This window comes from Heterocephalus glaber, unplaced genomic scaffold, assembly GCF_053883595.1.
Source record: "Heterocephalus glaber isolate CG9 unplaced genomic scaffold, H.glaber_assembly_v1.0 deba00000942, whole genome shotgun sequence".
Lineage (NCBI taxonomy): Eukaryota > Metazoa > Chordata > Mammalia > Rodentia > Bathyergidae > Heterocephalus > Heterocephalus glaber.
In genome coordinates, this window is record NW_028258174.1 from 5,153,853 (window position 1) to 5,169,180 (window position 15,328).

The 15,328-nt window shown below is 41.5% G+C and overlaps 1 protein-coding gene across 1 annotated transcript; it reads left to right on the top strand.

The window, feature by feature from the left end:
* The first annotated feature begins 1,140 nt into the window (after positions 1 to 1,140).
* On the top strand, positions 1,141 to 9,987 carry Gtf3c6 (general transcription factor IIIC subunit 6). Its single transcript, XM_004873991.3, has 6 exons — positions 1,141 to 1,331; positions 1,653 to 1,733; positions 3,064 to 3,127; positions 3,224 to 3,268; positions 5,775 to 5,888; positions 9,621 to 9,987. Exons 1-6 carry the CDS (start codon positions 1,260 to 1,262, stop codon positions 9,911 to 9,913), a joined length of 669 nt encoding a protein of 222 aa, XP_004874048.1. The 5' UTR covers positions 1,141 to 1,259; the 3' UTR covers positions 9,914 to 9,987.
* Positions 9,988 to 15,328: the final 5,341 nt, after the last annotated feature.

Here is a 15,328-nt window from a genome sequence, read left to right on the forward strand (position 1 = left end):
ACACTAGGCTAATTCCATTTTATATATATTTTCTCATTTGATCCTTACAATAACCTTTGCCTAAGGCTTGCTGCTAATAATTCGACAGATGGGCCTGGTAGCAGACTTCAAAAGTCATGATCTTAACCACCTGATCACTCTTTCTCAGGTATAAAGACCACTTTTTGATCAGAAAAATCTGTGAAATGCTTTAAGAAAATTCTGCTCAAAAGTTCTCTTTATATTCTATAACCATTTGTTTTTGAGATAGGGTCTGGTTATGCAGTTCAGACCGGCCTTCTGCTATGTAGCCCAGGCTGGCCTGGAACTCACCGACATCCTTCCACCTCGGCCTCCCAAGTGCTGAGTTTACAGTATGTCCTACCACACCCGGCTCTCCCATAACCATTAGTACCTCACAGCTCTTGATGGGTCTATCTGTATACTCTTGTACATCCTATATAGTTCTTGTAGGCCGCAGACCAATCCCACTTTATTTTTCATAGTTCTTAGGGCCAGTGTTTTAGGCAACAGGTTCTCTTATCATGACGTGTTAAACAGGTGGGCCTCTGAGTTGAGGATTAGCACTCTTGCAATATTAAGAATTTCTTTTCATGGGCCAGGAATTTAGCTCAGTGGTTCCGGCACCTGCCTCGCAAGCACAAGGACCTGAGTTCGATCCCCGGTACAAAAAAAAAAAAAAGAATTTCTTTTCAAGAAACGTATAGGTGTGGCTGGGCGTGGCTCAGGGCTGTTAATCCGTTTATGAGGCTGGGAAGTGAGGCAAGAGGATCTCGAGTTAATCCCAGCCTGGGCAATTCAGGGAGACTGTCTCAAAATAAAAATGCCCGAGACGTGACTCCGTGGTAGAGCTTTTGCCTAGCACACGTGAGGCCCTGAGTTCGATTTCCACAACGCAAAAACAGACACAAATGTACACGGGAGTGAACCAAGGACTCTGTCCATTTCCTCCATTCCATCTTCCCTTGCGCCTTCTTTCTCACCTCGGCCTCGCTAGCTTGCGAGTCCACTGTTCCTAGCGAGCCAGCAGGGCCAGACGAAACTTGAGCCCTGGCTCCAGGTCTCAGGAGCTCGGGAAGCAGGAGTACCCACGTGGTTTCCGGCACTCCCCGCGCCAGCAACCAGTTTCCGGCCGGTGGTCGCCATCTTGTTTTCTGGCAGGGGCGGGCGGCTGGAGCCCGAGGAGCTGCTGCCCGTACTGAAGATGGCGGCCCTGGGTGGGCGTGACTAGTGACTGTCTACCGAGAGCGTGCGGGCCCATGTCGGCGACAGAAGAACCTAGGCAGGAGGATCCAGCGAAGGAGGAGAAGGAGGAAGAAGAGGAGGAGGCAGTAAGCATTAAATCGGAAGCGCCCAAGACGGTGGCGGGGATGGTTTTGGGGGCTGGGGGTGGGTCCGGGCTGCCTCCCGCTGGAGGGAGAGGCCCCGGGCCCGCGGATCTTAGAGCCTCTGGTCTGTCCTGTTGGCCCCGCGGTTGTAACAATGGAGAAGGACGGGAAGCACCTTAGGTAAGATCGCTTGCTTCTTGTTGAAAACACAGGACCCAGTTTTTTACAAAGGCGGGGTAGCTGCGATGGGATTTGGGTTTTTTCTTGTTATCGAATTTTCCTGCTTACTTTTATGCTAACATGTTAACCTTTTTCTTCCACCAGGAGCAGTTTGTTCTGGTGGAATTGTCGGGAATTATTGATTCAGACTTTCTCTCAAAATGTGAAAATAAATGCAAGATTTTGGTGAGTCCTGTAGAATTGGATTGTAGATTTTCTTGACAGTTAAGGAATGGTGAAATATCCGTCGGCAGACCGATACATTTAGCCCACCTTCAAAGTGGTGAGCATTGAGCATCGACAGAGGTACAGGGTTACTACTGGAATAGAGAGAGGTGTGTCATTCTGCTCCAGTGTCTAGTATGGTTTGGGGGGCAATATTTTGTCATGGAATAATGAGATATATTGAAAAAGTACTTTGTTTTAGAAAGTGAGATGGGAAAAAGAAAGCGAAGGGAGGATAGACTTTTATAGAGGTTAAACTATGAAGGAGAAAAAAGGGAAGACTACTAAGAAGAGACTTAAAAGACATTCTTTCCTTGTGGTGCTGGCACTCTACCACTTAGCTACATCCCCAGCCTGACCTTATTTTTAAATTTTTTAGCCAGGTTCTGGCTGAGTTGCCCAGGGTGGGCTCAAACTTGCAGTTGTCCTGTCTCAGCCTCCCAGAGTGCTAGGATTGATTATGTGTACATCACCTTGCCCGGCATTTTTTTGTTTTTGTTTTTTTTTTAAAGACAAAGTCCTCCTGTATAGCCCAAGCTGGCTTCAGATGTGCAAGCCTCCTCCCTCTGCTTCCCAGGTGCCAGGATTACAATCATTACAGGCATGCCCCACCGTGCCAGGCTTGTTTATTGCCTCTTTTTTTGGATGATAATGGAGAATGGACCCAGGGTCTTTACATCCTCAGCACAGCTCTAACACCGAGGGACACCTAGAACCTTTATCATTTTACCTTAATGCCCTTGAGCTCTGCTCACAAGAAAACTTCCTCTTTTCTTATTTTAAACTTGAAGAGAATGTTGATTGAAACTGATCTTATTGAGCCTGGTGTGGTGGTGCAGGCCTGTAATCCAAGCACTCTGGAGGCTGAGGCAGAAGGATCACCATGGAGGCCAGCCTGAACTACAAAGTGAGAACCTGTCTCGAAAAAGAAAAAAAAAAAAAAGAAAGAAAGAAAGAAAGAAATTGACCTTGTTCCATGTGCCTAAAGTAAGTGGTCTTTGGGTTGTAGCTGCTGGGACAAAGCAGAGGTTATTTTGTACTTGCTAGAGCAAGATCCTTTAGACTAACCATGCGAGGTGGCACATACCTGTAATCCCAGCACTTGAGAGGCTGAGGCAGTAGGATGGTAAATTGGAGGCCATTTTGGCCTACATAGCGAAACACTGTCTTAAACCCCCTCTCCTCCCCAAAACAGATGCTGTAGACTAGGTTTCCCAGTGTTGGAGATGGTAGTCATATGACATGCTGAAGGATTTTTCTCATGGCTTTATGCTCCTTTATTCTGTTGTAGGGGATCGACACTGAGAGGCCCATTCTGCAGTTGGATAGCTATGTGTTTGCCGGGGAGTATGAAGGTAGGACGATTGTCAGCTAGATGTTGCCTTTGATATGCCTTTCAGAGAAGGTAGCTCTATTATTTCTCAACAATTTGCCTTCAAATTTTTTTGCAGATACTCTTGGAACCTGTGTTATATTTGAAGAAAGTGTTGAACATGGTAAGAAACTGTTACGCTAGCCCACCATTTTTTTTTTTTGAGGCAGGGTTTCACTATGTATTGTTTTTCTTTTCTTTTTTTTTGGTACCAGGGATCGAACTTAGGTCCTTCTGCATGCGAGGCAGGCACCGGAAGAGGGTTTCACCATGTAGTTCAGGCTGGCCTTGAACTCACTATGTAGGCTAGGCTGCCCTTGAACTTGTGGGAATACTCCTGCCTCAGCTTCACTATATAAAAAGAATTAAGATCTGGGGCTGGGGATTTAGCTCATGCTGCGCCTGCCTCGTAAGTGCAAGGTCCTGAGTTCAATCCCCAGTACCAGAAAAAAGAAAAAAAAGAATTAAGATGTGTTATATGAATGTACCAACTCCCCACCATGAATGTAATCATTGTGTGCTATAAACATATACTAAGAAAAATTTAAAAAAAAGAAATAAGCCCAAAAATCTTATGCCCTTCCCTGTCTTCGGAGGTAATTACTCTCTTGAATTTGATGTTTATCTTTCCTATACCTAATTGTATTTATTTTGGTGTTTTTGAGACAGGGTCTTGTTATGAGGTTTAGGCTGGCCTTGAACTCATGACAGTCCTCCTGCCTCACCCTCCTGAGTGCTGGGATTACAGGCGTGCCCCACCACTCCCAGATCTTATACCTAATTTTATATTACATATGTATGTATCTACACACAATAACTAGTACTGTTATGTATATTTTCTTTTTTGGTACTGGGATCGAACTTGGGTCCTTGTGCTTGCGAGGCAGGCAGTGGAACCACTGAGCTAAATCCCCAGCCCTGTTATGTATATTTTCAAACTTGAGGCTGTGGGATAAGTCAGTTTAGAGCAGCTTTTGTCTAACATGAACAAGGTCCTGGGTTCAACCTCAGTGCAACAAAACAACAAAAAACAAAACTTGATACAAATCATTCTATCTTTTTTCACTCAGATACATTTTCAATTTATACATGTAGATATATATATATATATATATATAGAGAGAGAGAGAGAGAGAGAGAGAGAGAGAGAGAGAGATAGTATCTTGTCCCTATTGCTTCCTGTTCCATGTTGTGACTATGCACAATTTATCCTTCACATCCTGCTACTGTGAATGTAAACTGATAACTACACTTTCACAAGAAGCATGGTGTTATCTCATGTGAAATTCACTAGTAATTATTAATAACTACTATTGATGTGTTGTCTTCTATATTGTTCTAAGTGCTATATGTGTTAACCTCGAATCCTCCCCACAACCTGATAAGCTAGATACTGGTATGATTTTCATTTTATAGTTGAGGAAACTGAAACTCAGATGGGTAAGTAACATGCCTGAGCTCATGCAGGAAGTAAGTGGCAGAGCCAGGTCTTACGCTCAGGCTGCCTGGCCTTGTGTGTGTGCTGGGGATTGAACCAAGGGCTCACACCTGCTAAGCACACTCTCTTACAGCTCACATCTTTAGTTATGCTTATTACCTCAATGAAAGATGCTGTGTAGGGAGATGGATCTTTTGCAAATGGGAAAAGAAGGACAGAGGGGCAAGGGAGGGGAGGAGAAGGGGAAGTGAAAAGAATTAGAGATATGCTAAATACTTGTACCTACCCTGTAAGACAAGAAAAAAATGTAAACATTATGTACCACAAACATGTACTGATGAAAGCTTTTTTAAAAGATGCTGTATACATATTCTTTTATGTTTTCTTGTGTATATATGTAAAAATGACTATAATGTTTACATTTAGAAATACATTGATGAGGGGTTTGGGGTGTAGTTCAGTGGTAAAGATCATGCTTAGCATGTGTGAGGCCCTGGGTTCAATCCCCAGCCCCGAAAGAAATAGATTGATGTATGTGTTGTCTTTATTTTCGGTTAAACCCTGTGAAATTACCAATTTGGCTGCATATCAATTCATACATGCCATGTTGCTGTCCATTTACACTCACAGAGTAGTGGGTAGAAGTGCTCAGGGCCTCATCCTCCCTCCTGTCTAGGCTGTTTCCTAATGCTACAGTTCCTGGAATTTTTCCCAGCCTTCTTTTATGATTGGGGATGTTCCTACTCTAGCCTCTCTCAGGTTTTGAGCTCAAAGTCTTATTTTGGTCCTTTTTTGTTTCAGTATTGGAGAATGAGCCTGTGGCATGTGGCACTGTGCTTGGCTTGGTCTTTCATTCTGAGTGGTAGAATTATGCACAACACCCTGAAGGCCACATTTCTGACTCCACTTTCACACAGGCTTGGGCCTGTCAGGCCTATCCATTGACTCTCACTTATAGCTTTGTTTCTGTCAAGTTTGTTGTTTTTGTGTCCAGTTGTGCCTTAAAGTGGTGTATGTTGTCTGTCATTTCTCTGTGATTAGAACAGGAAGGATGACTTACACTTTGAACTTACTATACTAACTTGATAAGTAGTTTAGCCAAACTCCTTGAACTGGAATTATTGGAATTCATATTATTATTTTATTTGATGGGATCAAGCAGTATAATAATTGAGTTTGTTTTATGTTTTAGTGGATCCAGAAGGCAATAATAAAACAGTGCTGAAATATAAATGCCACACAATGAAGAAACTCAGCATGACCAGAACTCTCTTGACAGAAAAGAAGGAAGGAGAAGAAAGCATAGGTTAGTTCACTTAACTCTCAACACGGGTGATACAGTTTTGGTCTTGACAGTGACACATAGCCTTCAGGGCACTCCTTATGGTTTGTAGTTAATAACTATGTGTAATATGTTTAGTGTTTTAAAATTGACCACTTGCTAGCATGCCCGAGGCCCTGGGTTCATCCCTAACTCTAAAAAATAAATAAAACTTTCTGGCAATGTAATTAGCCTGTTTTTGAGCCAATGGCAATGAAACCTGAAAAGTTCTAGACATCCATTTGGGTAGGTGGTATATCTTAGTGGTAGAGCACTTGCCCAGTATCCATGAGGCTCTGGGTTTGATCCCCAGCATCACAAACTAAAGAAATAAAAATTGAGCATGCTACATGAAATGAACCAAGCATAGATTAAAAATTCAGCTCATTCTAATGTGGCTATAATAAACATCTATCTGTTCTGCACTGGAAACAACCATGAAGAGTTTGCTAAGAAGTGAGACAACATTTCCAAGGCCTAGGGAATTCAGCAGCATCTGTCTCTCTCCTTATCCCTTTCTTCATCAAAAACTTAATTTGGAAATGAGTGGCTGATGCTAGCATATCTGAATTCCCAAGGTGTTTAACCCCAGGGAATCACCCAGAAACTTTTGGTAGCTGTAGCAGCCTTCCCCAAGAAACTTATAGCCAGAAGAAGCTGACTTTGTAGGTCTTGAGTCTAATCCTTAGCATCCATTTAATCTTCTCCAGCTACTCCCATTGCAGTCTAGAGACTCAGACCAGTGTGTCTTGCATCATAGCTGGCACATGGTTGTGGAGCTGATAATCATGTGATAATTTAAACATTCACTGTTCACAAAAATACTTGAGTCTAGGTGTGGTGGCACATGCCTGTAATCCCACCACTTGGGAGGCCAAGACAGGAGGAATGCTGTAAGTTTGAGGCCAGTCTGAGCTACCCAGTGAGTTCAAGGCCAGCCTGAATTGCATAGCGAGATCCTGTCTCAAAAACAACAACAAAAAGAATAATATTTGAAACTCTAGTAAATAAGACTCTGCTCATAGTTTAATAGACCTACTATATTTTAGGCAAGGAATAAACGCATCAAGGTACACTGATCTATAGAAACAATTCTACCAAACAAAACACTTTAGTTCTTTGTATATCCCAAAATTATCTCTTTATGCTAGGCATGCACTTTACTTCCGAGCTGCAAACCTAGCCCTTTACTTTTTGAATTTTGAGACAGGGTCTTGCTAAGTTACCCAGGCCAGCCTTGAATGTGTCATCCTCCTGCCTCAGCCTCCAGAGTAGCTGGAATTACTATATGCTCCACTGTGCCTGCCTAAAACTATTCCTTTTTAAAAGGCATCCCATTAAAATAACACGAGGAGGTCCTATCTTGAGACTATACTCTTAAGTGAAATAAATCAGACACACGTTTAAATACTGGATTGTTTCTCTAGTGTGAGAAACCCAACCAAAGTTGAAATAAGGACTGAGATGTATAATGGATGTTGGGAAATGGGAAGAAAGTGTTCAAATGGGAAGGGGAACAAGAGAAAGGAGGGAGAAAGGAAGGGACAAGAAAAAAAATAAAAACAGAAGGAAAAAAATGGAAATAAAGCTTTTGTACATAGGGAGAGGAGGGGGCTTGAGGGAAAAGGGGAAATAGGAAAAAGAGGCGGAATGTACCATGTACAGGTACAAATTCCCTATGATGAGTGTGACAATTATGTACAATTATGTATGCCTAAAATGTACCAATAAATGTTTTGCTATTAAAAAAAAAGGAGGTCTTAGGTTCTGGAGTGAACATGAACGCCAAATGCATGTCACAAGCTTAGCTATCATTTAGATATTATTATTATTATTTTTTTTGGTACCGGGGATGGAACTTGGGTCCTTCCGCTTGTCGGGCAGGTGGTGGAACCACTGAGCTAAATCCCCGGCTCTCATATAGGTATTCTTATTAAAGGAATTAAGGGATTTCCTCAGTGTTTATTATTTTGATGATAACAACAAAAGAACAGAATCTTACATAGTTCCTGTGAATCAGGGATTTAGGCTCAGGCTCTTCTCATGAGGCTGCAGTCAGTATGTTGTTTAAACTGCAGTCATTTTAAGGCTTGACTTGTGCTGCAAGCTCTGATTTTAGGTGGCACATTCACATGGCTGTAAGGCTATTATCACTTTGGCAGGAAGCTTTAGGTCCCTGCTAGTGGACCTCCCCACAGGACTGTGTGAAGATCCTTCTGTTGTGACAGCTCACTTCTCTCTGATCTGATAACCTATGAGAACAAGGTAGAAGTGTGCATGTCTTTTGTGAACTACCCTTAGAATTCACGCTCTGCAATAACCTGTTCCATGTGAGAGGGGGCTGCACAGGGGCATCATACAAGTAAGGTGAAGATCTCTGGGGACTTTTGGAGGCTGGGTGCCCACCCTGGCAGTATGCTGGAGACAGAATAAAAGAGACAGGAGGTGTAACTTGTACTTTCTCAGAACTTGTACTGTAAATTGCATGTGGGCTGGTGAGGTAGCTCAGTAGTAGAACACATGCAGAGTCCTGGGTTTGATCCCAGCACCCCCCCCCCCCAAAAAAAACCCCTGAAATAGACATGTACAAATGTGACTCAACATCCAATTTTGTCTATTTAAGAATCTGTTCCATGCCAGGTACTATGCTAAATAACAGAATAAAGGACCATGCCCAGGTTTTGAACCTGGATGACTACGGGAATGATGTTGCTGCAGAAAGAAAAGGGGAGGGGACTCTGTAGGGAAAGCTAAATTGGAGGGAAAGGGACTAAAGAATTTTTTTTAATTTTTAAAAATAAATTTTATTTTATTCCATTTCCTCTTGCAAGCCCCCTCCCCTCCCTATGTACAGAAGTTTTGTTTCCATTTTTTCCTTCTATTTTCACTTTTTTTCTTGAAAGGACTAATGAATTTTTGAGACTTTATAGGAATAATGCATGCAAAAACAGACTCAGCAAGGAAGGTTCAACTGTGGAGAGGAGTTAGGTTATTGTAGGAAATGGGAACAGACAGTAAACAAGGTGGGAAGGTTGGTCAAGGCATTTTAGAGATATTTAATGGAATTCAGCAGGTTCGTATTGATTCATTTAGTGAACCTAAACTTCCTATCCATTGAAACTATTTGGCCAAAAGGTAATAAGGATAAGAGGAAAAATGGCATTACTGGCCCAGCTGACAGCTGTTTTACTTCACAACTGGATGTTCCAAATGAAAATGAATTGAGGGGGGGTCGGGATATAGCTGGTGGTTGAACATGTGCTTAGCAGCTGTGAACTCCTGGGTTCAATCCTCAGAACCCTTCCCCCTCCACCAAAATGAAAAAGATAATGTTGAGAGTCCTAACTTGGAAGGTAACAGAGTAGTGTCATCATGGTATTAGGAAAATTGAATAGGTAAAGAGAAAACTGTAGAAAAGTGACAAAGTTTCCTTTAAGGCATGAGATGGCAGTGAGAGCTCAAATTATTTCTAAGTTGAGAATTTAACTCTGGGAAGAGGCTGGAGAGCAGTGATTGAAGTGATGACTTGTGATTGTGAAGATGCATCCCCTGTAGTTCTTCCAGAAGATGAAGATGATGTGATTATTTTATCAGTAGTTAGAACTGGTTTATATTGAGTTTTACTTTGACATATATCATAGGATGAAAACTTAAGGTACACTTAAATTTCTTTTTCATGTTTCTTTCTCGGTTTGTCTCCTGTCCTGCCCAAATTAGGAGGAGTAGAATGGCTACAGATGAAGGATAATGATTTCTCCTATAGACCCAACATGATTTGTAGCTTTGTACATGAAAATGAAGAGGAAGTTGTAGCTCCAGCCTCAGAAAAACGTTTAAAGGTGGAAGAGCAAGAGACTAAAGTGAAAGATGGTTCAAACCTCAACTGTGAACAGGAGAAACCATCAGAAACAGAGGGTTCTGGTCCTCCTATTGACATCCCTTCTTCTGAGATGGAAGGTTCTGTTCTTATGGAAACTCGATTCGCTGCCTTAAAAATCACCCCTAGATAAAATGTTCCTCATAATAACTAGTAATGAACTTATAAAAAAATTTTTCATATAAAATAACGGCTGTATAGCTTTCAGTTGCTTTACTGTTTTTGTTGGCCATACATACATTTCCCATTGTAGCACAACTTAATATACCAGAATCACTCAGGACATGACACGAGTTAAATTTTTGTTTTTTTGACACAAGGTCTCACTCTGTAGTCCACACTGGCCTTGAACTTGCCATGTTGTCCAGGCTGGCCTTGACCTCATAATGCTCCTGCCTCAACCTCCTGAGTACAATTAAATTTTTAAAACAGAAGTGGTGATCGACACCTGTAATCCCAACTGCTTGGGAGGCTGAAGCAGGAGTTGAAGTCTACCTGGGCAACTTAGTGAGACCCTGTCTGAAAAAAAGGGGGGTAGGGGCAAGGATGTAGCTCAGTGGTAGAGCATTCCAGGGTTTGCTCTCACTATCACAAAACCATAAACTTTACATGACTTTAGATTCCCTTATCTGATGAGTACTGTAATTGAACATTTTGCTAAGGTGTGTTTTTCCATTTCTGTTATTTCCTGTTACCATCATAAAGCCCAAATGTATTGTCTTACAGTTTTGTGGGTCATAAATCTGACACAGTCTCAACTAGGTGAAAATCTAAGTGTTGGCAGCACAGTGTTCTTTTCTGGAAGCTAGCAGTTGGGGTAGGGATAGATGAATCCTTTTGTTTGCTCATTCAGTTGTTGGCAAAATTCTAATTCTTTGGAGCTGATGAATCAAGGACCCATTTTCCTTGCTATTTGTCAGAGGACCATTTCTGGCTTCTAGAAGCTGTCCACATTCCTTGGCTTATGGCCCCTTCTCTTCAAAGCTGCCAATGGTGGTTATGTCTCTTTCCCATTTTCAGTCTCCTGTTACATTTCTCTCACCTTTCTACCTTTCATTTCCCCTTCACCCTTTTTTTTTTTTTTTTTTTTTTGTGCTACTGGGGTTTGAACCCAGAACCTTCTACTGAGCTACTGAGCTTTTACTCAGCTAAACCCTGTCTGTTTTAGGACAGGGCTTCACTAAGGTGCCCAGGCTGGTCTCATACTTGTGACCCTCCTCCCTCAGCCTCTGAGTAGCTGAGATTATATGTATGCGCCACGGACTTTGGCTTCCTTCTCCACTTTTAAAGGTCCATTTGCTTGCACTGGACCTATCTGGGTAATTTCCCTATTTATGATGTTACTCTTGCCATGGAATGTCATGTATAGGCATGATGATCTTTAGGGGCCATGTTTTAGTCTATTACGAGAAGTTTTTATTTAGGAACAAACATTTTTTTGGTACCGGGAATCAAACTCAAGACCTTGCGCTTATGAGGCAGGTGGCGGCACCACTGAGCCAAATCCCCAGAAACATTTTGAGGTGCTTAAAGATAAAGGTATATTCCTAATATTCCAGCTTTAATTTCACTCCTTCCCCACTTGAGAAAAATTATTAGAATTCAGCTATAATAATCACTGGTAAAAACCTAGGTCTGCTCTACTAAAAAAAAAAATTTTTTTTTTTTAAACTGGGGATTAAACCTAGGGCCTTCTCACTTAGCTACATTGTAAGCCCTTTTTTCATTTTTTTGTTTTTGTTTGAGATAGGGTCTCCGATGTAGTTCAGGCTGGCCTTGAACTTAGTATGTACCTAGGCTGGCTTCAAACTCTTGGTGATCCTCCTGCCTCAGCCTCCCAAGTGCTGGGATTGCAGGCGTGTGCCACCACATCCAGTTCATTTTTTTTTTTGGTACCAGGGACTGAACTCGGGACCTTGTGCTTTCGAGGCAGGCAATGGCACCACTGAGCTAAATCCCCGGCCCCCAGCTCATTTTCTGAGATAGGGTCTTGCCAAGTCAATAAATTACCCAGCCTGGGCTCCAACTTTCAATCCTCCTGGCTCAGCCTCTACAGATTAAAACTCAGGCCTTGTGCATGCTAAGCACATGTTCTACCACTGAGCTACAATCCCAGCTGCTATTTTTAAAGTAAATTATTAATAAACGTTGATATTTCACTATAGGTTGAGCTGCATGAAACTGCCAGTATTTGTTTCTGACTACAGAAAACAGCAATTTCATGCATTTATCCTCACACTAATAAAACACATCTCACACTGATGGGGATATAACTGTATGAATAGACTGTTAAGTGCCTGAGCCAATATGTTTCCTCTTTCTTTGTACAGAATTCTAGAGTTTATTGAGGTTACCAATGTCCCAGCTTCTCTTGTAGATAAAGGTGGCTGTCTTAGTATGTTCTGGCCATGAACATGGAATTAGAAGTGTTGAGTGATGCTTCAACTCTAAGGCATAGGGAAATGGGTAGGCTCATTTTATTATTTTACTTTTTATACTGGGAGTTGAACTTAGGGCCTTTGGACTAAGCTACATCCTCAGCCCTTTTTTATTTTGAGAGAGGGTCTCAGTCAATAAATGGCCCAGGCTGGGTTTGAATTTTCCATCCTGAAGACAACCAATTGCTAAACCACTTTCACTTTATGATGTCTGAACTCAGGTTAATTCCTGCATTTAACCCCACCTCAGAAAAAGTAACCAATCCAGAACTAGTCTCAGATTCCCCGTCCTTCCAGAGTCCTGCCATATTTTCTTGTTTGTACATCCTGTTATATTTGGATGAAAATGGGCCATTTTGATGATATGTGGTGGCAATCAAGAAAATCATATTTCCCCAAAAGCAGCATAAAGGAGAAAATAATAAAGATGAAGAGTAGAAATTAGAGAATAGAAAAGCAATAGAGAAAATCAATGAAAACAAAAATTGGTACTTAGATCAATAAAATTGACAAACCTTTATTTAGACCGATCAAGAGAAAAGCCAAGTTACTAAATCAAGAATGAAAAGAATTTTTTAGGGGTTTAACTCAGTGGTAAAGCACTTGTCCAGCATGGCTGAGGCCCTAGGTTCAATCCCCTAAAACAGAAAACAAAAAGAATGAAAGGGACTCCGCTATTGACCTTACAGAAATAAAAAGAGTTGTAAAGGATAACTATGAACAATTATATGCTAATAAATAAGGTAACCTAGATGAAGTGGAAACATTTTAGAATGACACAAAGTGACTGGTTTCCCAGGGCTGCCATGATAAATTTCCACTCGTTTGTTGGTTTACAGATTATTTCTGAGTTTGTGTGGTACTGGGGACTGAATCCAGGCCCTGTGGCTGCTATGTAAGTGCTGTCATTGAGCTACATCCCAGCCTCAAGATCCTGAATTATATCTACAAAGACTTTTTCTTTCAAATAAGGTAGTATTAATAGGTTTGGAAGATTTAGATGTGATATCTTTTTTTTTGAGAAGGGGTTTACTAGGTTGCCTAGGACAGTTGCCCAAGCTTGGGTTCAAGTGATCCTCTGCTCCAGCCTCCTGAGTTGCTGGTGAGGCAAGGAGTTAACAGAACTTTAAAACTGGTTAAGTCACATGCTTGAGGCCAAAGTCAAAAATTGCAGAGACAGAACTGAACCCAGGCAGTCTGACCCTTGGGACTCTGGGTATGTGACTAAGGCAGAGAGCTAACAGGACAGTGAAGTAGCCACTTAATAGGAAATGAGTAGGCTCCTCATTTTGGGGTTTTAAGAGGGACAAAGAAAGCAAACAGTTAATCTCTGCTGTCTGTGTCCGTGTTTCTTTCCCATAGTAAACTTATTTCAGCCTTGACACTGGCCCATGTATGATTTCCATCTCACATGCAGGTAAGAAATCATGACAGCTGGTGACCCTGGTACCACAGACTTGTGTCACTGTGCCTCTCCTCCAACTACAACTTTGTTTTGGAGATAGGGTTTCACTATGTTGCCCAGGTTGGCCTCAAATGCACGATCCTTCTGGCTCAGACTCTTGAGTAGATGGAGGTGCCACCACTCCAGGCTCGAGTAATTTTTTTTAAGAGTAATTTTCTTATTACCATGGATAAGGCCCTGTCTGACCAATCCTAAAATAATGATCAACCAGACCACCATCTGACCAAGACTACTTGACTATACATACTTCAGTCTCCTTGTTTTTACTGGTTTCTGCCTTTCCAGTATAGCTATGTTGATCCTGCCCTTCACCATTACTTTTTGTTTGATTTCTTTGGGCCAAGTAGCCAGATCTGATTTGTTGGGACCACCAGTCTTAGCCTCTGGCCTAGGAGTCTAACAAGGACATCAGTCAAAGACAAGAACAGAAAACTACATACAATCCTCCCTTATGAATATAGAGGCAAAACATGTTGGTGCACACCTATAATCCTAGTACTCTGGGAGAGTGAGGCAGGATTACAAATGAGAGCCCTGCTTGTGCACCTTAGTGAGTCAGTGAGACTGTGTTTCAAAAATAAAAGACAGAAGGGCTACAGATGTAACTTGGAGCTGAGGTCCTGGATTCAATCGCTAGTATTATAAAAAAATCAAACCAAACATATATATAAAATAGGCATATGTAGGCTTCATCCCAGGAATGCAAGGTTGGCTGACATATGAAAATCAATCTATGTAATACCACACATTCATAGGATTAAGAGACTAGATGATCATTTCAACAGATGCAAAAAAAAAAAGACAAAATCCATATGTAATTAAAAAAAAAACACTCAAGCTACAAACAGAAAAGTTGCACAACCTCAATCTGAGGTCAACAGAGCTTCCTCAGAAGCCAAAAGGCATCATGAAAATTCCATAGCCTACTAATGAGGAAAGACTGGATGTTTTTCTCCGCAGATCAGGAACAGAAGAGTATCTGCTCTCAGCACTTTTCTTTCCCAGTACTGGTGATTGAACTCAGGGTCCTGAGGATGCTAGGCAAGTATATACCACTGAGCAACATCACCACTCCTTCGTTATTTTATTTTTTAATTAATAAATTTTATTTTATCCCGTTCCCCCCCAAGCCCCCTCCCCTCACTATGTACAAGAGCTGTTTTCATTTTTTCCTTCTATTTTCACTTTTTTCTTGTCCCTTCCTTCCTTTCTCTCTTGCTCTTGTTCCCCGTCCCATTTGAATACTTTCTTCCCATTTCCCAACATCCATCATACATCTAAGTCCTTATTTCCACATTGTTTCTCACACTAGAGAAACAATGCGGTATTTAAATGTGTGTCTGCTTTATTTCACTTAAAGAGTATAATCACAAGGTCCATTCATTTAGCTATAAATGTCTAAAGCTCATCCTTTTTTATGGCAGAGCAGTACTCCATTGTATAAAAAAACCACATCTTTATCCACTTGTCAGTTGGTGGGCATTTGGGCTGTGGTATGATGCTTTTAATTCTTTTGGGAAGATACCAAGAAGAGGAATAGCTGGGTCAAATGGAACCTCTAGTTATAGTTTCTTGAGAAATCTTCACACTGATTTCCACAGTGGTTGCACCAGTCTTGTTATTTTAAGTCTCATTAAGCTCCCAG

What these genes read in the sequence shown, in the direction of transcription:
- Gtf3c6 (XM_004873991.3), top strand. Translation starts at nt 1,260, where the DNA reads ATGTCGGCGACAGAAGAACCTAGGCAGGAGGATCCAGCGAAGGAGGAG. An exon ending in AGGAAGAAGAGGAGGAGGCA is followed by an intron (nt 1,332 to 1,652) that starts GTAAGCATTAAA and finishes TTCTTCCACCAG; the next exon opens with GAGCAGTTTGTTCTGGTGGA. An exon ending in GTTTGCCGGGGAGTATGAAG is followed by an intron (nt 3,128 to 3,223) that starts GTAGGACGATTG and finishes ATTTTTTTGCAG; the next exon opens with ATACTCTTGGAACCTGTGTT.